The 24,412-nt window shown below is 37.2% G+C and overlaps 1 protein-coding gene across 1 annotated transcript in view; it reads right to left on the bottom strand.

Moving 5' to 3' along the window:
- RNF11 (ring finger protein 11) overlaps positions 1-23,142 on the bottom strand; it is a 35,220-nt gene extending 12,078 nt beyond the window's left edge. The window contains exon 1 of the mRNA XM_006180235.2: positions 22,530-23,142. Coding sequence (XP_006180297.1) covers positions 22,530-22,652 — 123 coding nt within the window. The 5' untranslated portion in view covers positions 22,653-23,142. The remainder of the gene's footprint in view (positions 1-22,529) is intronic.
- Between the last annotated feature and the right edge of the window lie 1,270 nt (positions 23,143-24,412).

Here is a 24,412-nt window from a genome sequence, read left to right as displayed (position 1 = left end):
AAATAGTACAAGTCTGGTTTGTGGTGAAGGAAAAATAAAGTCACTGCTAAAGAATGCAGCTTGTCACCAAAAGCTGTATCCTTTTCTCCAGTAGGAAATAAGAGTCAGCTCTTCTGATTTTTTTCCTTATAGTCTTACAAGCTGCTGCTGGCACCACCCCCTCCCCAGCTGCAGTCTCCTACTGGGAATGTTTTTTCTGAATTTTGTCAGACTGAAACTTAAGGCCATAAAATGGAGGATTTGGAATAAATGGTCTCAATGTATTTTTTTAAAAATTGAGTTACAGTCAATTTACAATGTTGTGTCAATTTTTGGTGTACAGCCCCATGCATGTTCTAACTCTGATATTCAATGAATCTTGACCAAAATCCCCCAAACCAACCAACCAAACAAAACCCCAAAGATTAGCATTAATGCAGTTGCTGAACCATAAAGGGTAACAACTATACACATATAGAGAAGGGGGAAAAGCCAGCATCCCACCAATGATAGTGACAAATGATATATTTAGTGAGAAAGTGTACAAACCAAAGTGATCTGCATGGAAAAAGAGGACTGCTTCCAAGGAGGTGGTATGGTGTCTGCATATTTTTTAAAGAAATGGAAAAGCTGTTTTCTTTCATTCATTACAAAAATATTCACTAAGCACTTATGATACAGGGTTATATACAGTATCCTAATTTGTGGAAAGCTGGTAGGCATTATCACCACAGGCACTCAGCATTAGCAAATCCTTCTAAAGGTCAGGACAACTGAAATCATGGTCACATTATTATTTCTTGAATACCCAACCACATTTTAGATGTTGTTTTAGGCAAAGGAGATAGAGCTGTGATCAAGACAGATGACGTCTCTGTCCTTACAAAGTCTAAATCCCCTATAGTAGAGGGATATAGTGAAAGTAAACAAAGAGAAGATGATTACCTCATCTACAGCTCCTACAATCCCTAAACTGCCCATGACCTGGCAACTTTTGGGACAGGCACACATTCCAGTGGACCCGTAGCCTAGTCAACATCTGATGATTTGCACCTCCTGACCGATGAAGAGAGGTTGAACTAACAGACTGTATTCTTTCAGAATGAGAACTGGAAAACTGAATCAACTGAAATGAAAGGTCATTGAGCAGTAAATAAGAGGCATATGTAAACTGAAGTTCTGAGGAAACTGATGGTATTAAAGACAGATTAGAAATACTGAGTGAAGCAGACACTAGGAAAAGGCCACGAATGATCCCTGAAGCCCCTGGCTAAGAGAAATGGGAGAAAGTGGCTGTCATGGTTCCTTGACAGCTTTCTGATTCTAATCTGTGTGTATCATTAAAATAAAGCACTCTTCCTCTGAGTTAATTCTGTCTAATACAAGACATCACCACTATTTTCTTTACTAAATGAGACGTAAATTAGACCACCGTTTCCTTCTCACCAAGCAAACTGATTTCCAGAGGGGAAATAGCATCCACTAACCGACAAAAAAATGCTTTCCAGTGGGGCAGATCTCAATGGTAGTTGCAGGCCAAGAGGTTTTCCTCTGACTTAGTGCATGAGTTATTGTTGGAACCACTTCTTTGCTACAATCAGAAGAGAGTGGAATTTTTTTCATTTAAGCATCCTACCTTTGAATTTTACCAGCTCAAAGAATAAGAATATAGACTTCCTCAATTGTCTTTCATCCTTAAAAGGAGTATGCAAATATAACACTATTTGAAAGCTAATAGTAATAAGACCAAAAATTCTTTGCAAAAGCAGAGTCAGAATATACACTGCCCTTTAAGGAGTTAATAGATGAGAGCTTAAAAAGATATTAATCCCCAAAAGAGTATGTCTATAGCAGCCAAGGGTTGGCTTTGGAGCTAAGGAAGTCTGTTATTGCACTTACTACACTAAGTTCTCTACCAGATACCCTCCCCCATTTTTTAAAGTCATTTTTTGAAGGACCAGGGCTAACATCACCAATAAAAATTAATTTTGTCTAAAAACTGATGAACTTCAGTTGCAACAATTTTGCCAAACTCTTTAGGAGGTATGTTTCTCGGATTCTACGTTTTTTTTCTTGTTTAAGTATAGTTGATTTACAGTATTACATTAGTTTTAGGTGTACAACATAGTGATCCAATATTTTTATAGATTATACTCCATTTAACATTATTACAAAACAATACTATATTTCCCTGTGCTCTTAAAACCCTCCTCTTATTTTCCTCCTCCACTCCCACCCCCACTGGCAACCAACAGTTTGTTCTCTGTATCTGTGAGTCTGTTTTTGTTTTGTTATATTCCTTGCTTTACTTTTTTAGGTTCTACACATAAGCAGTAACAGAGCACTTGTCTTTCCCTAAGCATAATATTCTCTAGGCCCACCCACGTTGTTGCAAATGGCAGATTCTAACTGTTTTGGGAGTTAAATGGAAAACCAGTCCATTAAACATATATACATCAGTTAAAATACACATTCTATACCTGGTCAAGATGGCAGAATAGTAGGACAACAAACTCGCCTCTCTCGCGACTACAACAAAACCGTAACTGAGTGCTAAACAACCATTGAAAACAAAACAAAAAAAGACTGGAACCTGGCAAAAAAGATCAAATGGAAACATAAAGAAGGAACCACAGCGGGACGGTAGGAGGGGTATGCTCAAGATATAATTGGGCCCCATACCCTCCAGGTGGGCGACCCACACGCTGAAGAATAATTAAGTCACAGAGGCCTTCCCACAGGAGTGAAAGTTCTAAGCCCCACATCAGGTTCCCCAGCCTGGGGTTCCGGCATTGAGAGGAGAAAGAGACCTCAGGGCATCTGGTTTTGAAGGCCAGTGGGACTTAACTCCAGGAGCCCTACAGGACTGGAGGAAACAGAGACTTCATTCTCTTGGAAAGTGTATACAGATCTTGTGTGCACCAGGTCCAAGAAACCTCGGCCAGACCTGCCTGCTGGTTTTGGTGAGTCTCTTGGGAAGGTACGGGATGGCTACAGCTCACTCAGGGGACATAAAAGCTGGTGGCGGACATTCCGGGAGTGTTCATTACATGAGCTTTCCTGGAGGCTGACATCTTGACTGGATCATTAGCACCAAGACCTAGCCCCACCCAACAGCCTATAGGGAAGCCTCACACCAAACAACCTACTTGGTGGGAACACAGCCCCACCCATCAGCAGACTTCCTGGGCCACAAAGGCCTATAGACACGGCCCTACCCACCAGAGATCCAGGACCAAGCTTAACCCAGCAGTGGGCAGGCAATGACTCCTCCTGCCAGGAAACTTACAGAAGCCTCTAGTCCAGCCTCATCCACTAGGGGGCAGATACCAGAAATAAGAAAACATCATCCCAAAGCCTGTGGAAGGAATCTACAAACACAGGCCAGACTCTACACTGGAACCAGCTGGACCCTTGCCCTTGGGTGACAAGAGAGGAGTGTACTGCTGGAACACAGGATGTCTCCCACAAGGGCCATCTTTCCAAGGTCAAGAAACCTAACTAATCTACCTAAAAATACAAATAGAAATCTAGACAACATGAGGCAGCAGAAGAACATCTTCCAGGCCAGGGCGCAAGATAAAATCCCAAAAGAAGTAAGTGATGAGGAGATAGGCAATTTATCAGAGAAAGATTTTAAAGTAATGACGGCGAAGATGTTCAGAGAACTCAAGAGAAGTATGGACGCACAGAGTGAAATTTTTAGCAAAGAGTTGGAAAATATAAAGAACATCCAGAGTTGACAAATAAAATCACTGAAATGAATAACACACTAGAAGGAACCAAGAGTAGACCAAATGAGGCAGAAGAACGATTCAGTGAGCTAGAAGACAGATTAGTGGAAATCACTACTGCAGAACAGAAAAAAGAATGAAAAGAAATGAGGATAGTTTAAAAGAACTCTGGGACAACATGAAGCACACTAATATTCACATTATAGGGGTCCCAGAAAGAGAAGAGAGAGAGGACCTGAGGGGGAAGGGTATAGCTCAAATGATGGAGTGCATGCTCAGCATGCAAGAGATCCTGGGTTCAATCCCCAGTACCTCCTCCAAGCAGAAATAAATGAATAAACCTAATTAGCTCCCCTTCATTAAAAAAAAAAAAAACAAGCAAAAAAATAGAGAGAGGACCTGAGAAATTTTTGAAGCGATAATAACCGAAAACTCCCCCAACTTAGGAAAGGAAACAATCACCCAAGTCCAGGAAACAGAGAGTTCCATACAGGATCAACCTAGAAGAACACACCAAGGCACATAATCATCAAATTGACAAAAATTAAGGATAAGGAGAAAATATTAAAATTAGAAAGAGAAAAGCAATAAATAACATACAAGGGAACTTCCGTAAGGTTATCAGTTGATTTTTCAGCAGAAACTCTACAGGCCAGAAAGGAGTGGCACAATATATTTAAAGTGATGAAAGGAAAAACTTACATCCAAGAATACTCTATCCAAAAAGGCTCTCATTCAGATTTCATGGAGAAATCAAAAGCTTCACAGATAAACAAAAGTTAAAACAATTCAGCACCACTAAAACAGCTGTACAACAAATGTTGAAGGAACTTCTCATAAGAAAAGAGAAAAGACGAAAGTGAGAAAAGACCTAAAAAAGATTGCTTTGGCAATTTGGGGCCTTTTATGGTTCCATATAAATTTTGGAATTGTTTTTTCTAGTTCTATGAAAAATGTTATGAGTATTTTGACAGGGGTTGCACTGGATCCATGGGTTGCTTCGGGTAGTACAGCCATTTTGATAATGTTAGATTCTTCCAATCCAGGAACACAATATGTCTTTCCATTTCTTTGTATCATCTTCAATTTCCTTCATCAATGTTTTAGTTTTCAGAGTATAGGTAACCTCCTTAGTTAAGTTTATTTCTAGGTATTTTGTTGTTTTTGATGCAATGGAAATGTTTATGCCAGTTATAAAATTCTGGTTTTTGAAGTGGGGAAAAAAAAAGTGAATGAAAGGCCGCAAATGGCAAAATAACTTTTTTTATGGGTGAGTTTTATTCCATTGCATACATATGCTACATCTACTTTATCCATTCATCTATTGATGTGCACTTATGATGCTTCCGTATCTTGGCGATTATAAATAATGTTGCTATTAATAGCAGGGTGTATGTATCTTTCTGAATTAATGCTTTTGTTTTTCTCAAATATATGCACAGGAGTGGAACTGCTGGGCCATATGGTGGTTCTATTTTTAGGGTGTTGAGAAACCTCCATATTGTTTTCCATTGTGGCTGCACCAATTTACATTCCCAACAGTGTACAAGGGGTCCCTTTTCTCCACATCCTTGCCAACATTTGTTACTTGTGTTTTTCTTGATGATGGCCATTCTGACAGGTGAAAGATGATATCTCATTGTGATTTTGATTTGCACTTCCCTGATATTAGTGATGTTGAGCAACTTTTCATGTTCCTGTTGGCCATCTGCATTTCCTCTTTTGGAAATGTCTGTTCAGTTCTTCTGCTCATATTTTAAATGAGTTGGTTGGTTGGTTGGTTGCTGTTTAATTGAAGTACAATTGACTTAAAATGTTGTATTAGTTTCTGGTGTACAGCATGGATGGACTTGGAGGGCATTATGCTAAGTGAAATAAGTCAGACAGAAAGACAAATACGGTATCACTTACATGTGGAATCTAAAATACTGCAAACTAGTGAATATAACAGAAAAGAAACAGACTCACAGATGTAGAGAAGAAACTAGTGGTTACCAGTGGGGAGAGGGAAGGCGGAGGGACAAGATAGAGGTGGAGGATTAAGAGGTACAAACTATCAGGTATAAAGGAAGCTACAAGGATGTACTGTACAAAATGGGGAATATAGCCAATATTTTATAATAACTATAAATGGAGTGTAACCTTTAAAAATTTGTGAATCATATTGCATATCTGTAACATATAATACTGTACATCAATTATACTTCAATTTAAAAATACATTGTAAAATAAATAAATGGTTAAAAATATATATACTGTAATTTCAAAAAGCACTGAAAAATTTTTTAAAGTACATTCTCAGCATTGAGGAAATACATTATAATATCTTACTTGTATTATTATATCTTATTTACTATAAGCTTAAAGGCCTACATTTAATATAACACCTCTACTGAGATATAATGCACAGTATAATTAACCCATTTAAAGTATACAATTCAATGGTTTTTTAGTATGTTCAGAGTTATGCACCCATCATCATAATTTTAAGAACATTTCATCATCTCCCAAAGAAATCCCACACCAATTAGCAGTCATTCCCTATTTTTCTCCAAATTCCCCAGTCCTAGGCAACCACTTGCCTGCTTTCTGTCTCCATGAATTTGCCCTTTCTGGACATTTCATGTAAATGGAATCATAAAATATGTGGTCTTAGGAGATCTAAAACATAGCATGTCTTCAAAGTTCACCCATGTTGTACCATGTAACAGAACATCATTCCTTTACATTGCTGAATAATATAGCATTGTATGTATATATCACATTTTGTTTAGCTATTCATCTGTTAATGGACATTTGGGTTGTTTCCACTTTTTGGTTATTATGAAAACACTGCTATGACCATTTGTATATAAGTTTCTGTTTGGACATGTTTTCATTTCTCTTCAGTATACACCTAGAAGCAGAACTGCTGGGTCATATTTCAATTCTATGTTCAGTCTTTTGAGGAACACCAAACTGTTTTTCAAAGCACTTGCACCATTTTATATTCCCACAAGAAAGGTATGAGGGTCACTTCCAATTTCTCCACATCACTGCCAATTCTTACTTTCTGTGTTTTGTTTTGTTTTGTTTTAATTATAGCAACCCTAGTGGTTTTGATTTGCATTTCCCTGATAGTAAATTGTGTTAAACATCTTTTCATGTGCTGAATGGCCATTTGTATATCTTCTCTGGAGAAATGTCTATTCAGATCTTTTATCTTCTTTTAAAACTGGTTTTAAAATGATTCTCTTTATTGAGTTGTAAGAGTTCTGTATATATCCTGGACATCAGTCCCTTATCAGATAAACGATTTGCAAATACTTCGTTGCATTCTATGGATTGTCTTTTCACTTCCCTGGTGTCCTCTAAAACATAAATTTTTAATTCTGATGATGTTCACCTTACTTACCGTTTGGTCACTTGTGCTTTTTGTATCATATCTAAGAAGGCTTTGCCTAATCCAAGGCCAAGAAGACTTATACTTCTATTCTTAAAGAGTTTTATTTTTAGTTCTTACATTTAGGTATATGAACCACTGAATTAATTTTTGAATATGGTGAGAGAAAGGGGTCCAACTTCACTCTTTGCACGTGAGTATGTAGGGGCCCCAGCACGATGTGTTGAAATTTCTTTTGAAAAAGTCTAATTTTAATGTGAGATTTTTTCCTAGAAGCCTAGTACAATGTTTCGGGGTGGAGGTTAAAGGTGTAAGGATTTTTATAAGACTGCTTATCTGAAGCAACCTGGGTCTCTGCAGGAGGCCTAAAAAAAATTAGTCTGACCAAGTAGGTTTTCTACATCATCCAGTCAAATCATCTGCTCCAGTTTCTACACAGCTGGTTTCTGTTTTCCAATGGACTATTCATTCAATACCAATCCCTAATACTTGCCTTCTAATTGTTCATGTTGTTTCATGTAACATACCCAAACATGGAAAACAAGAAAAATTATACTTGTCTTATGATGATCCTCTTTAAGACACAGATACCAAGAAAGCCCTGGATCTCAACATTGAGACGGTATTAAATAGTGAGATGCTGATGTTTGTCTACTAGACTGCTCAGGTTATGCCAAGTATTGGCACCTACAAGCCTTAAACTGGAAAATCAGGTTTAGTTTTTAGATTCTTCCTCAAACTCAATCACAGGGGTCAGATCATCAGGACATCTCTAACTAGTAAGAGAAATGAAGAGTAAAAGAACATGGAATACAGCATGCTTAAGTCCTTTTGGTAATGAAGCTCAAAAATAGAAAAGAAAAGATTATTAGAGAGCTATCTTAATCCAAATGTAAAGTTGCCCTATGCAAGGCTATCTCCTCATCAGCCAGCTATTTATTTACAAGTCATTTTCAAACAGAAACTGTCAGCAAACTACTTTTTCATAAAATGCCCCGGTACAATCTCTTAGGAGAAATACATCTTACCATCTCCTCTACCCCTACCACCATCAAGTATCAAGAAACTTATCCTGGAATATTAAGAAATAACCTAAATGTACAGAAGAATAATATAGACCTAGTGAAATACTTAATGGCTTTTAAAAACTGGAGCTCTAAAGACTACGGCAACACAAAAAAATGCTTACAAAATGACATTAAAATTAAAAGAATACAAAAGTATTAGTAATATTACACATATTTAAAAATATTTGCATTTGGAAAAAAGTATAAAGACATATACACCAAAATGTTAACTATGGTTACATTAGAGTACTGGAAATATGAGCTATAATCTTTATTTCTATGTAATTATATTTAATTTGCAATTTATTATAAAAAAGGAAAAAAACCTATATTTATAGAGTTGTCATTAAGTAAATAGCTAATTTTAAAAGAAAATGAAAACAAAATAGAGACAAGTCACAGTGTGTGTTTAATTCTGGCAAGACTTTTATGAATTTTACAGCTGAGTCTAACTCTACTTTTTAAAAACTGAGGTGAAATTCACATAAAGTTAACCAATTTAGAAGAGAACAATTCAGTGGCCTTTAGTACACTCATAAATATTGTACAACCACTATCTCTATCTACTTCCAAAACACTTTCATCACTGTAAAATGAAACTCTGTGCTTAAGGTAGTTAACCACCCATTCCTTCTTTTTCCCAGCCTCTGGCTGCCACCTGTTTCTATGAATTTACCTATTTTAGATATTTTATATAAATGGAATCATGTAATACATGACTTTCTTTGTGTCTGGCTTTCTTTCACTTATCATTATATATTTAAGCTTCATCGTGTTGTGGCATGTATTAACTCTATTTTTAAGATACAGTGATCAGTCATATGTAATTCTTTTGAGAGTTCCTTCCAAGTAGGGTACTACTTAGGTAAACCAGATTTGGTTTCAACAATGCAAGGTGGAATGCAAAGGTATACAAAATCAGTAAAAATTAACTTTTTTATATTTAAAAGTGTAAAACTATTGAAGAAAAAGGGTATTGTTAACAAATTTCAAAATATCTTTTTAAAATACACAAACTACTCTTAGTTTAGAACGGTGTAATGAAATCCAATGATAGAACATGCTGTTTGCCCTAAGTCAGGAAAATGTGGCTCAGTCTGGTGTTATAAAATAGCTCTGAGACATTGTCACATCTATTCAGTCAAATTTCTAAGAGAAGAGGACATCAAATGTTCTTAAATGTTTGTTCTTTATATTAAATAGCAGGCACTGAGAAATCACTAAAGGGGTATAACTTAAAGGCTTTATTTTAACAGGTGACCTGGCAGTGGCAGACAAGATATACTGAAGAAAGAAATGAAAGAAAGTAGTAACATAGTTTGAGATGATAGACCAGAGGTTGTTTTTCAAGGTCTCAGCGTACGGGGGTACATAAATTCATTGAAATTGCATGCAAACTGCGCATCTTCTCAGGAAGATTTACGGTTTTCAGCTTCTCAAGAGTTATTAAACAAAGGGTTAAAAAACACTTACATAAACTTGGATCGTTGCCATACAAACAGAAAAATCAGTTGAAGGAATATAAGGAAAAATTCAAACAAGGAGATAAAGGAAACCTTGGTTTTTTGTTTTTGTTTTTGTTTTGTTTTGTTTTTGATATTTGAACACCAAGTCCCTCAAGAAGCCCTCTCACACAACTATAACCAAAAGTTAGCTGTCCCACCTCGGGCGTCCTCTAGAGCCTGTCACCACTATGACTTTGTACTGCTTCATGTCTGTATCTTATACTTGGCCTAACACTGAGTGACCTCCCAGATCCAGTAAAGTTATTGAAAAAATTATAACCACTTGCAGGTGCCTTAAGTCATTCTGCAAACACATTTATAATTTAGGCTCAATCAATTTTCAGTTGAATAACTGAAAAACAACAGTAGAAAACAAATTCTTGGAAATTAGGCAATAATGTCTTCTTACAGAGCTTCTGAACTCAAAATGCCCTTTGTCCTAAAAAGAGCTTCTTGCCCCCAAGATGGGCTAGATCCATTTAACCTTGAATGGAGGGTCCCAATTTGAGGCTACCAAAAGTAGTCTAAATTTTTCTCTATTGAAAGGTGACTTCTGAAAATGACTTCTGACTAACAAAACATGTAAGTTTAAGGAATTTTCCTGGCTGTTGTCTCCAACTCTGGTCCAGTGACTCCCTTACCTCCACTTAGTTTAGTGACCTGGCCAGATTTTCCTAGATGAAGTATTTTAATTCCAGCTCATCTGATCATACATCAGCTCTTTAAACTAAGTATTAAATTTCAATCTGCTGGCCCCAAAATGGACTAGCTCTCTGCACCCAGATATCTGGATCCTGATACTTCTAGAGTCAGACATACAGTCCTGCCCACATGTGTATCTATCTCCAGCTAGTTTTCTCATCTTGTTAAAACAGAGGCACTATCATAAAGAATGCTCATAACCTAAATGTCCATCAAATACAGAAATGGTTAAATAATTAATGGTCCACACAATAACTACCATGCAGCCCTAGAGAGGAATGAAGCCTTCTATATACTGATAGGGAAACAGATTCCAGATATAAGTGGAGGGGGGAAAAAAGGTGCAGAACTGTGTGTACAGTGGGCTACTTTTTGTGTAAAGGGATCAGGAAGGACTATTTGTATTTGTTTGCATATGTATAAAATCTCTTGGAGAATATATAAAACACATTAACATTAGTTGACTATTGGATGTGGAACTAAGAGGCTAGAGAACAAGAATAAAATACCTCATCTGCATTCTTGCAGAATGTATTACTTGACCACATGAATGTATTACTTAATACTTAATTGTTCAAAATAAATTTAAAGATTTTGTTTTCTTTCATGTAGGCCAACCCTACTACCTCTGTTTGGATTCCATCTGTTTCCACCTTCTCAGAAACCTTATACTATAGATTTTTGCTGCTTTCTCTATTCAACCTCTTCTTGTCACTGGATCCTTCCCATCAGCTTATAAGCACAATCAAATCTTTCTCATTAAGACTTAAAACAGACTAATCCACCTTCAATCCCACAATCACAATTCCACATCTCATTAGTGCCCTATTCCTATATCCCCCTTCATAGCCAATCTTCTCCCCTGTTCTTGATGTACCTTAATCTCCTGGAAAAAAAATCTCACCATACAATTCATTACTAAATTCTGATATTCTGGTCTCTTGAATATACACAGAATTCATCTGTAACTCTTAATCTCTATTGCCAACACCCTAGCTAACAATAGCTGCTAATGCAGTGGCTTCCTAAATAGTATCCTCTTCCAATTTGTTCCCAGAGATCTCCTTTAAAAACGCAAATCTAATTTAATTTACATAATATCTCCTCTGCCAGTCCATTTAAAATCCTTTACTGGCTAGCTTTCCACTGTTCGAGGATAAAGTCCAAAATCCTTAATAAAGATAATAAATGTAAAGGACCTGGCTCAAGCATCTTAATGACTATTCCCAGGGTACAAACATGTACCCACTTCTCTAAAATGCTCTTTTACAGAGAAGCAAGTTTGGATTCCTAAGAGATTTTATTTGAGATGCTGTACATATAAAATATTTTAAATATATTTCACAATCTTATCTTTTTGGCTCTGTATCTTGGAGTCTATTCTAAACCGACTGTGGGTTGTGAAATCAGTTTTAGAGGGTCAAAGCTAAGACTTTTTAGAAAATGAAATACACAGAACATGCAGTAAGGATTAATACTGTTTTTTTAAAAAACATTCTTATTTTTTATTGAAGTGTGGTTGATTTACTTTCAGGTGTACAATAAAGCAATTCAGTTACACATACACATACATATATGTATACTTTCTTCAGTTTCTTTTCCATTACAGCTCATTACAAGGAATTGAATATAGTTCCCTGTGCAATACAGTAGGTAATATTGTTTTATGAAAATTGTTTCCATTTTTATAAACTGAACCACAGTATAAAATATTTTTTTATTGTGAGTTGCCAAAAAATGTCTGCAGTCCATTGTCTAAGCAATTTGAGATTATGATGCTACTCTTTTCCTTGTGACACAAAATTTTTTATCTATGACTAAGAAATTACATTTCAAGTTAATTTTCAATAGATTCCAGAATTTCAGCTATTTAAAAATGGCCCATTTCATGCTATCTAATCTTAAATGAGGCCTGACAATTTACCTAACAGTGTTGCAACAGCAACACTTAACTGAATTCCTATACCACACCTATCAGAAGAACTCTGTGGCTCAAACCCCAAAGGCTTTGTGGTTTCTGGCAGCAAAGATATGAGCTCATGACCTGCAACTCAGAGACTGCCTCTCAGGGATTCTTAACCTTCTTTGCGGCATGAAAACCTTTGGCTATCTGACTGAAAAGTTATGGACCCCTTCTCAGATAGTGTTTTTGAATAAATACATAATACCAAAGAAATTAGTTATACTGAAATGCAGTTCTATTCTTGACTCTGTAGAGATCTGTGGACCTAAGGGTCCCAATCTAAAGATTATATTGAGTCTTAAGAATTCATACACCATAAGGAGTCCTAGGTAACTAAAGCATGTTTTAAGAAATAAAAAGGATTTTGAGAAACAAAATCTAAGGACAAGAGAAAATTACAGACAATGAAACACACTGGGGAAGGGGAGGTGTATGTAAAACATGAAACACTGATAAGCTTATCTCAATATTAAAGAAGGTTCCTTCCCTTTCTCTTTCTCTACTCTCATGTTTATGTGGACTTCCTGCTAAAATCAACTTTATTTACTTAAGCAAGCAACTTATTTACTTTACCAAGAAAACTTTAAAAATAAATTTTTTGAACCTAAAAAAACAGTATAAGGTGCCTATGTATCCAAATCCCAAGATAGTTTATTCACAAATAGAAATGTTGCTCTACTCGTAGGTAGTACCTTTCAGCTCTCCTCTAGGAGGAGCTGCTAGGAAGTATTATGACAAGTTTGATTATTTGGTTTTCCAATATGCAGAATATTAGAAGAGGTACTACAAAGAAAGATGCATTAAAAGAGGACAAAGAATCATCTGACAGTTCTAAGACAGTGAGAAAAAAATGATAAAATGCAGATACAAGATTTAACAGCAGAACTGATTTCACCCAGAACATAAATACTGCAACAAAATTCAAGACTCTGGTGTCATCATTCTGTTACTTACAAAGTATAATATATTAGTCTTTCTAGTAATTTTGAATCAATAAAATGAGATGAAAATCTACTTAAGAGTCAAAACTTCAGTGATGTATGTGGGAAGAAGTGAGAATGAAAAGGGAGGACTGTTAAGTCTGAAAAAGGACCCAGCTAAGAATCAATCTTAGTAAAGCACTGTTAACAAAGGTAGTGAGTGTATTGGAATAAAAATGTTAAAAATATAGCATATTTTAGAATGTTTTCTATTTAAAACCTATCTATCCAGAATAAATTCTGTTTAAACTGGAAAATATCACTTAAATCTAACTGCAGTTGTACTTTCTACAATTGAGTTCATACAATTTTCCTGTATGACTCTAATATCCCATCTTTTTATGAGTCTTGTGTTTTTTTGGACCTCCTTGTTCCACCATTATCCCAAATGGACTACTTATCAGTACCTATGGCTTCAGGCCCTCTTAGCTTCAAATCTACTTCTGTGTTTTAAAAAATATTACAGGCAAGAAACAAGGATACAAATGTCTAGTGGAGATAATGCTAAATAAAACACATTCACACTATATTATAATTAGCCTTAATCAGGAATTGGTGCCTTAATATCAATTAATGATAAATGTACCACATCTTATTTCAATATGGGAGAGAAAAGTTAGACAGGGAGCCCTGAAAACCTAAGGGACAAAGAAAGGTGAAAGGAGAATCACCAATTGAGGATAGAAAAGAGGTCACTGCACATGAACAAATACCACTAATTATCAAAGAAATGCAAATCAAAACTACAATGAAGTATCACCTCACACCAGTCAGAATGGCCATCATTAAAAAGTCCACAAATGATAAATGCTGAAGACGGTGTGGAGAAAAGGTAGCCCTCCTACACTGTTGGTAAGAATGTAGTCTGGTGCAGCAATTATGGAAAACAGTATGGAGATTCCTCAAAAAACTAAAAATAGACTTACCCTACGATCCAGCAATTTCACTCCTGGGCATGTATCAGGAGGGAACTCTTAATTCAAAAAGATATATGCACCCCAATGTTCATAGCAGCACTATTTACAATAGCCAAGACACAGAAACAACCTAAATGTCCACTGATAGATGACTGGATAAAGAAGTTGTGGTAAATGTCTGTATATATATAAATATATATATATATATTTATATATATACACACACACACACAATGGAATGCCACTCAGCCATTAAAAAGATTAAAATAATGCCATTTGCAGCAACACAGATGGACATACTAAGTGGAGTAAGCCAGAAAGAGAAAGAAGAATACTGTATGATACTACTTGTATGTAGAATCTAAAAAAATGACACGAATGAACTTATTTTACAAAACAGAAACAGACTCACAGACATAGAGAACAAACTTATGGTACCGGGGAGAAAGAGGGTGGAAAGGGATATATTGGCAGTTCAAAATTTGCAGATACTAACCACTATATACAAAACAGGTAAACAACAAGGTCCTACTGTATAGCACAGGGAACTATATTCAATACCTTATACTAGCCTATAATGAAAAAGAATATGAAAAAGAATATACACACACACACACATACACACATATATAACTGAATGACTATGCTGTACACCAGAAATCAACATAACACTGTAAACTAACTATACTTCAATTAAAAAAAAATCTTGTCCCTTTAACTAAAATAGTAGCTCCTTAGGGGTAAAAGGACTCATTTCTCCTTTCCCCTCGGTGCCCAACACACACTGACTGATAGAAGAAATGAACTATCAAGTGTCCTAGTTTTTAGCCTTAATTGTTATACTAAGTGACATGTAATTTTAACTAATTAGGCCAGTCTCACTCTTCTTAAAGTCATTCAGTCTCATAATTCAAAGAAGTTTTTAATAAATTTAGGAACAAATATATCTGGAGTATTGCTTTCCTCATTCTCACACTTTCAGATCCCTTAGTTACTTTACTATATGCTCTCTGGATTAAGTAACAAGATAATTACTCAACTGGCCCCAGGGAGCAACACTCCAGGTTGGCTATTTAATTAAAAGACAGGTATATGTGCATTCATATTAAAATGAACTCAAAGTATTTTTAATCAGCTACAATAAGGAACTCTTCTAAGACTTGAAAAGGAACATATCATAAAGCCAAGTTGAATATCAAAACCAAAAGGTAAGGCAGATTCTCCAAGAGCAGAAAATATATTTAGTTCTTCCTTGTCACTTTACTTTTCAACTACATATAGCCATCTCTTTTGCCATTAAAAACACACACCTTTGGCTATCTACAAGCCAGCTTTTCCTCACACCTTTCACTCACATGTCCACTCAGTCTTTAGTACCTTTACCACATTCTTAATTTCATTTATATCACAATTGCAAAAATCCTGAATTATGAGTATATTAATAATATCATAAATATTTGTTAAATTCAGTATTAAAAATTACTGACAAGGAATCAACTTCTGAAAATATGTTACAGCCTATTTTTTAATAAGCTATTTACACAGCACATAAATACATTCCTAACTCTTTGCTTGAAAGAAGATAATACATTGAAGTTATCCTCTTTTCACTCCTCTCTTCATTCCAGAATTTAACTTGGTTGAGACACAATAAAGCCAGAAAACAGAAAGAAGTGGTACAAATTAAACAAAAAAGACAAGGAGAACCTATAGTAGGAATTCTGTAATAACTTCTCTATTTAGAAGCCGCCAAATAAAATTGACTTAAAAAAAAAAAAAAGAAATCCCATTCTACCAAAAGTATATTAAGATTTTTAAAGGTCTAAATTTTATAAAATAAAAATACACACTAGAAAGTACTAACTAAAAAATATTTTAAGAAAGTCTCATAAGTTCTCAGACCTTATGCACCAAGTATTCATTACTCCATCTTCTCAAGTTACCCTATAATTAGCTCTAGAATAAACTCTGACACGCAGACTGTCCTACTCTTAAAGGTGCTCATATATTCTTATTGGCAAAGAATCAGCCTTAATTAAAGGACATCCAGAGTGGGAGATCATGCATAAACAAACAAAACCCCTCCTCTGTAGATTACTTTGGGTAGTGTGGCCATTTTGATAATGTTGATTCTTCCAATCTAAGAGCACAAGACATCTTTCCATTTCTTTGTATCATCTTCAACTTCCTTCAATGTTTTACAGTTTTCAGAGTATAGGTAACCTCCTTGGTTAAGTTTATTTCTAGGTATTTTATTCTTTTTGATGCAATGGAAATGTTTATGCCAGCTATAAAATTCTGGGTTTTGAAGGGGGGGAAAAAAGTGAATGAAGGGCTGCAAATAGCAAAATATCCTTCTTTCTTATGGGTGAGTTGTATTCCATTACATATATATGCTGCATCTTCTTTATCCATTCATCTATTGATGTGCACTTATTATGCTTCCATATCTTGGCAATTATATATAATGTTGCTGTTAATAGTGGGGTGTACGTATCTTTTTGAATTAACTCTTATTTTGTGGCTGGCTTTATTTCTTTGATAACTATGTAAGTTTAAAAAGCTAAAGCTCTAAACGTTCTTAGAAACAATGAACAGTACATATATGTAAATTTTAAAAAATACGTGCAGTATATTGTGTATATGTATTTACATGCAATACGTTGTATGTATATGTGCAGTCAAATTATAACAGTTCTACCTAATAAACCTGAAAAATGAAAAAAAGAAAAAACCCCAAAACAAAACCCCCCAACGATGGTTACAAATAAGCAAAAATCTTTATTTATTAAGAAAGATGAGGCTGAGGTAAGCTAACTACACAGAACATGGACCAAACTCAAATGAAAAAGATGTAAAGAGATTAACTTTCCCAAAGCTTATGTACCTTATAAATTAGAAGTGATAAGACAAAACTGAATATGGTTAGATAAAAGAGTTAATGTGGGAGAGAAAAGCAGCCAAACCTTTTAAAGTACAAAGGCCAAACACCAAAGCACAGGATTCTGGGAACAAACTACAGAAGCTAACAACCATAAAACTTCACACTCAAAGAAAAACGCAGTAACTCATTTTCACATTTATTCAAGTATTTGAGCGCCTGCTATGTGAAAAGCATAGTTCTAGCAATGCAAAGATCAATCACCAGACTTGGATTCTAGTAGTGGAGCTATGACATTGTGATAAATAATTAAAATCAAATAGGAAGGATAAAGTGTCCTAACAATGGTAAACAAAGTGCTAAATGAGTTCAGAGTAAGAAGGGGGAGATTAGAAAAGGACTCACGGCATTTGTGCTGGACCTTGCAAGCTAGAATTTACATTGGGAACATTAAAGGAAGAACATTCTGGACAATGAGAACAGAATAAACAAAGGCAGAGGCAGGAAAGCAGAAGACATATATAGAATACAGCAAGCTGTTCAGTATGACTCTAGTATAGGTTTTATACAAGACTACAAAAAGTTAGAAAAGTATGTAAGACAGATCATAACTGTAAGTGCTAAGAGGGATCTTCAGTGATGACTCATGAAGAACCATTAAGGATTAAGAGGTAAAGGAATCTAATTTGGATAGAATTTATCAAGCACAAGGAATGAAAAGAATGGGGAGAAGAGGAGACATCAATTAGGTTATCATGAGGGGTAATGAAGACTTCAATTACAGTGGTGAGGGTACAAGAGAGAGAAGACAGAGTTCTAAGTTAGACACTAAGTGTCTACAACATATAAGATGCCATTACACTCCACTGAGAAACTTTTAAAATCTTAAGACACCATTCTCATTTTTAAGGAAACTGTAATCTAGAAATATAGTAAGTGTTAAGGCACCAAGAGCTAATTAATAAGATAATATATGATTTCCAGAAAAATATAGCAAACAAAAATTATTGCACTTAAACCAGAGGGGGGGAATGGTCAGTGACAACTTTATTAAAGAGCTGATCTGCAATTCAGTGAAAAGACAGAACTTCAAGAGGGGAGGGATAAAATTTCACAAAAAGCAATTTTTTTAAAGTAAAATAATTTGTTTAGTTAAGAGCAAGATATGTGAAATTCATTCTGAGGTGACTTCCACCAAAATGGTAAACACATAAAAAAAAAAATCTTCAATTATCTGAATTTAACTTCATAAAGATATCAGAAAAACAAGGTATTATTGTTTTTGCTTTGAATGCTTAAAAATAAGTATTTGTTTCTATTTTAGATTTTTTTAAGGAGAGGGGTTACTTTTAACGCATTCTATAGGAGAGATCAGGCCTTTAAAAAAAAAGTAACTTTCAGTCAGTTTGAAATATCCAAAATGTTATGTTTTGTTATTTGTGAAAGAAGTTCCTTAAAATGTAACATAATTTGATAATCTCTCTTCATATTTTACACATAAGTGACAACTGGAATATGAACTCAGTTCCATCTGACTCCAAAACCAGAGCTTGCACTCACTGCTATATTACCAATAACCTGTTTCCATCTGATTTTAAAATCTCAGAATGTATTAATCACAAAGTGTAGGGCGAGCATGACATTAATAAATCTCAAATTATATAACTACTGCAAAACTGAGAGATACCACTTTATTTTCATATATAGATATAGTTAGATAAAAACATTGTAAAGTGGCTTTTGTTGTTGTTTAGTGAATATTAACTTCTTTTTAACAAGTGCCACTCTTGAATTAGCCTATGAGAAATGAGGATCTTAGAGTTACAGTGGTATCTCTGTTCACTTAAACCTTTCAGGGCTGGGCTACCTACCTGGCCCTTTCCTCTTATCAATCTTCATTCCCCAGCCTTTTATAACTTATCCTCCCACTCACAACCCTTCAAAGACTGCCCTTGATGGGCAGATTTCCTTTGTATTCTTTTTAAACATTTAGGAAGGAAAGGGTAGAGGGCATACCAAATTTTTGGTTTTTACCCTTCTAATCCAAGAAAAGCTCTAACCTCGTCCCTCCAATTTCTATAAGGATGAGGATTCAAGTACATTCTCATAAAATAAACATTCTGTTACAGAATATAAACAGGGTGAAAAAAACCTAAGTTATTTTATCAATAATAATTTTAAATCAACTCCTATATTTAATGTTATTGAGATCTGATTTCTAGGATTGATTCCTTAAAAATAATCCATAAAGGAAAAAGGCACTAGAAATATGTACAGTTCTTGTAAGATACTCAGCTGAACTTGCCTCAAAATAAATATATTAATTCATTTAAAGGAAATCAAGTCATTCAACCAATAACTGAGTGCCTAACATATGCCAGGCACTATTCTAGGCACTTGGGAAACAACATTTTAAAAAATTCCCTTTTCCTAGGAGTTTACCATCTAGTAGGAGGAGACAGATAACAGTTGATCACTTACTAATTACTATGAATGAAATGGGGAATCCACAGAAGGTTGGGTAGAGTGTCATGATCTGTTTTACCAGAAATCACTCTTGATGCTGGGTTAAGAACAGACTTAAGGGAGGGCAAGGGTGAAAGCAGGGAGACGAGTTAGGAGGCTAAAAAAGAAAACCAAAGGGAGATAATACGTACTTCCTATAAACTTTGATTGTAAGAGTGCAGTGCTTACTTTTCTTTTTTGGGAGGGGGGGGATTAGGTTTATTTATTATACTTTTTTAAGAGGAGGCACTAGGGAATGAACTGCAGTGCTTACTTTTAAGCATAAATAGGTAAAACAAATCAGTTAGATTCTAACAGGAAATAACGGGAACTTATGGAAGCTTACTATATAGAGTGCTTGGCATTGTGCAACACAAAGGACATCTTTTAACTACTCAATACTGAAAAATACCAAATGTGTTCCTATATAATCAGCTACTCCTTTTACGAATGTTTTTTAAAAAAAAAAAACCTACAGAACACTGACTATTCTTCAAAGAAATGAGCCAGTATTTCTGTAGCTCTGTTAATTATACTATTTTTGAAGGAAAAAATATTACTTCTGTCCACCGAAAATATAGATCATATTTATCTCGGATTGGTGTTTCTCAGACCATCTGAATTTACCATTCCTAAAAAACTTAATTCCTTGAGGTGCAACAAAATTTTTTCTACAAAGGGTTCTCTTTTTATGTCTCCATCTTTTAAAGAAGTTACTTTCTTCCAACTGATACCAAGTTTGCATATTAGCATCTAGGTCATTCACTTCTGGAAAGGGCAACCACAAAAAAACTCCCATTATCACAACATGTTTCCAAAAATGTTCCTTCATGATACTTAAAAAAATCTCTCATTATCATCTTATTCTCCTGCTGAATATAATTCCCATAAATCATAAGGAAGTTATCCTTAACAGAGTATTACCACAATGATAAGAAGAAGAGGGCAGTAAGTCAAAGATATTCAATTGCCTAGAAGGGGGCTAGAGAACATGAAAAGGTTTTGAAATAAAAATTGATAGTTCTAAAAAAAAATCTGTTCTTGAAACCAAAATAAGCACACTGTCCTATAGCATTTATGAGGGAAACCAAGAGTGAAATGCAAACAATTTACTTCAAAGATTCAGAAAAATAGATTTAGCTTGGATTTTTTAAGACACTTCCCTTGTGACAATTCTTTGGAAGAAATGGGTGTGTAAATTTACAAAATGTAATACTGAATTCAAATTCATTAATCCATTCAACATTTAAGTGCTTATGTCCCAGGAACTGCACTAAGCATTGGGGATACAGTTCCTGTTCTCAACGGCTTATAGTTTTCACTTATCCCACAGTTACTGAGCATCTACTATGAGCCAGATGCTGGGGCTACAACAAAACAGGAAACACAGGGTCCCTACCTGGATGCAGCTTACACTGCAGGAGGGAAATGCCTCAAGAATGAGACATCTGACTTAACAAAGATAACACTCAAGTGTTCTATGTGCTGCTTATGGAAGTGTGAAGGGTTCAGGGGGACACAAAGAAGGGAGTGATGGATTCAGGGTGCGAGGGAGGAGAATGTAGAGACTTCAGATACAGCTGAGTCCTGAAAGAGGATTAGATGTTCACCTGGTCGACCTTGGAGGGACGTGCTCCAAACAGAGGGAGCAACTGGAGCTAAGGCAGAGAGGTGTGAACAGGCTGCTGTATTGACAGGCTTGGAATGTGAGTGTGAGAGAAAAATGGAGGCTTCTGTATGCCACAGTTAAGACTGGACTTCATTGGTATATACGAAAGGCCTCTGAAGGGTTTTATTCAGAAAACCAGCATATGTGATCAGGTTTTTCTGGTGGGATGAGACACTGGTTTACATAGGAATGAGAAAAGAATAACACTAGATAATGATGTCACCATACGAAACAACAAAGGAGACTGCCCAGTTAGAAAACTAAACCTCATTCAGGAAAAAAAACTAAGCCACTTCAACTATCCAGGTCGTTCTGGGAAAACTTTTTTATCAACATCATTTAAAACTGAAAAAGTAGAGGTAAGGTTTCATGTGTGTATATATATATAATGGACTATTACATCTACATCTCTATTTTGAGTTTTCTTAAGACTTAGCTCTTTGTTAATTGTGAAAACACATCTGGAGCTGCAGACTGCTGTCCAAAAAGCAATGAACCTATTTAGGAGACAATTCTTTGATATAAAGGGAGAACCACAAGTAATAGAAGGTATTTCTCAAGTTTAAAGGTTTCCAAAGTTTATGATAATCAAGTTTTATTAAGTCAGCATGTTTAAAAGGTGTGTCATAGGGGTGGAGCAAAAGGAGGAGGGATTAAAAAATAATATAAACACATATACAAACAAGTAACTCTTGATGTCGCTGGGACCAAAATCACTACTTGAAAATCGTCTCCCTAACAGAGGGAAAAGTGAACACCTACCAGATCCAATTAATACAGACTGGGAGGGAGGAGAGGATGATCACACACGAAAGTATAAATGGGGGAGGGGGGTGTAACCACCTATCTAGAACCCATAATCCAGCTGGCGGTGCGATGAGGAAATCATCTCCAAACCTCACAGTTCAGACTCCACGATTCAGACATAAATGCAGGAAAATGTCACTCCCAAACTCCATAAGCGAACTACTGGCCACTGGCCAAGGGTATATAATCACTTACTCGGATCCCTGAACTCAAGGACAGAAGTACCATCTCCACACCGCGCTTGAAGGGAGGTGAAGGCTCTCCCCTATACTGAGAGTGGGGAGCAATTACCCTCAGATCCAGCCCTAAGGGGATCAGTGCCCCCCAGGCCAGGTCTCGCCGAGGCCAGGGGCAGTGACAGCAGCTGAAGCCCCCATAATCTCGACCAGAACTGCCTCTACTCCTCGCACCCCTCTTCCCCAACACACCCTCCCCTACCTGATATGGCGGCGGCGGTTCCTGATCCGGCTCCGTCCCCTCGCCAAAGCTAGCCCGGTCGGACTGAGACTCGTGAAGCAGGGAGATGTCATCCGAAGTGGGGGATTTGAGGCAGTTCCCCATCTTCTGGGGCTGGCGTGTGTGATCTGAGGGAGGAAGAAAGCAGTGGCGGGGTCGTTCGCACGCTCCGCGGTCAGCCTCGGTCAGCGAGGTGGGGTCGGGCAGCAGGCCGGGGCTCAGGCGGCGGCGGCTCCCCCGCCCCCCGGCGCCGCTGAAGTGCCGCTCATGCCAGCCCCCGGGTTTGGGGGCTTCAGGCTGGGCCGCGGGCTCCGCTGGGGTCGCGGCGGTTGCCTCCTGCTAGGCGGCGGCTGTGGGGGGGGGCGGGGAGACGAAGCACTTCCCCACCCCGCCCCCCCCGCGGGGCGGCAGCGGCCACGGAGCTGCTGGGCTTAATCCAGGTCAGGAGGAGGGGGCGCGGCCGTCGCGACTCCCCCAGCTGCTGCCTCAGCTGCTGCTGCCCCCGCCGACGCCGGAGCCGCAGCCGCGGGCCTCATCCTACTCCGCCTCACAGCGGCAGCGGCGGCCTGAACGAGGCCAGCTGCGGCCCTGCGTCACGCCGCCGTGCGTGCTCTAGTCCCGCCCCCGGCGCTAGGAGGAGTGGGCGGCTCCGGCTGCGCGGTCCGCCCCTTCCCCCCACCGCCCCGCCCCGCCCCGGGTCCAGGTCGCCGCCACTGTTCCTGGGACTGCGTCAGTTTCTGCTTCTCTGACAGTTAGCTTGGGACCCTACCCCGAAACCCCTCTTGGGTCTCCCGTGCCTCCCTACATCCACCGCTTCCTCCCCGTTTATCTCAGCTCTTACCTTTACGCTGTTCTGACTGTCGTCTCACCACCTTCTGCCAAGTGATCTATTTATAATCCTGTATCTGAATGGATCATTCCCATGATTAAAATGTTAAATGGTTTACCGTTTATCCCCTTAAGAATAAAGTCCAAACTAATGAACCTTTCCTACCTCCGCATCACTTACTAATTCTTGTACATCACAGCCAGAAGGATTCTTCTTCCAGTTGTATATCTCAGATTGTTCTATTTCTTTCCATTCACACTACCATAGTACAAGCCACCTTCATCTCTCTATTGCAATATTTTGAACTCTTCTCCCTGCATACACTATTGCCCCCATTCAATCCACTATTTGTACGGCTGAGATTTTGTTTTAAATGTAAATCTGGTCATGTCATTCCCCTAGGGGGAATTTAAACTTTTTGAAATCTTCAGTGATGTCCCAATGCTGTTATGACTAAGTATCAATTCTTAAATGGTTTGCAAATCTGACTACCTCCCCAATCTCATTAGCAGTATTGTTCCCTCACATATTCTAAACTTGAGATGTCTAAATAAAGTAGTTTCAGTTATTTAGAAGACTAGCCCCTCCAGCTGAGGTCTTTACTCATACTGTTTCTTTGACAGAAACTCACTTCTCCCCACTCCTAATCTTATGCCTCCCATCAAGATAAACTTTATTCCCACTTATTCTTTGTGGACTCAGCTTTGTTTCCACTGGGAAGCCTCTCCTCATCCTCCAGTCTGGGTTGGTTGCCTTCTCTGTGCTGTAAGTTCCTGAGCTGTTCTCTGTCACAGCTTGATCAAGCTGAATCATCTGTTTCTCCTCAGTGCGAGGCCTGGCACATTGCTTAAGGCAGAGTAGGCTCTCTTCTAGGTTGAGCTCAAGAAGCAAGGTATGCAAAGGAAGAAGATAAGGAAGATGAGAATGTTCCTAATAGTCATTCATTTAACAAGAAGCAACAAGTAGGTATTGGCTCCCTTTTTTTCATTCATCATTTACTGATTTTTTAGGGGGAGCAGGGGACTAGATCTTATGC

The sequence above is a fragment of the Camelus ferus genome, chromosome 13 (genome assembly GCF_009834535.1).
Source record: "Camelus ferus isolate YT-003-E chromosome 13, BCGSAC_Cfer_1.0, whole genome shotgun sequence".
Taxonomy (NCBI): Eukaryota; Metazoa; Chordata; class Mammalia; order Artiodactyla; family Camelidae; genus Camelus; species Camelus ferus.
This window is presented reverse-complemented; position numbering and strand designations above follow the sequence as displayed.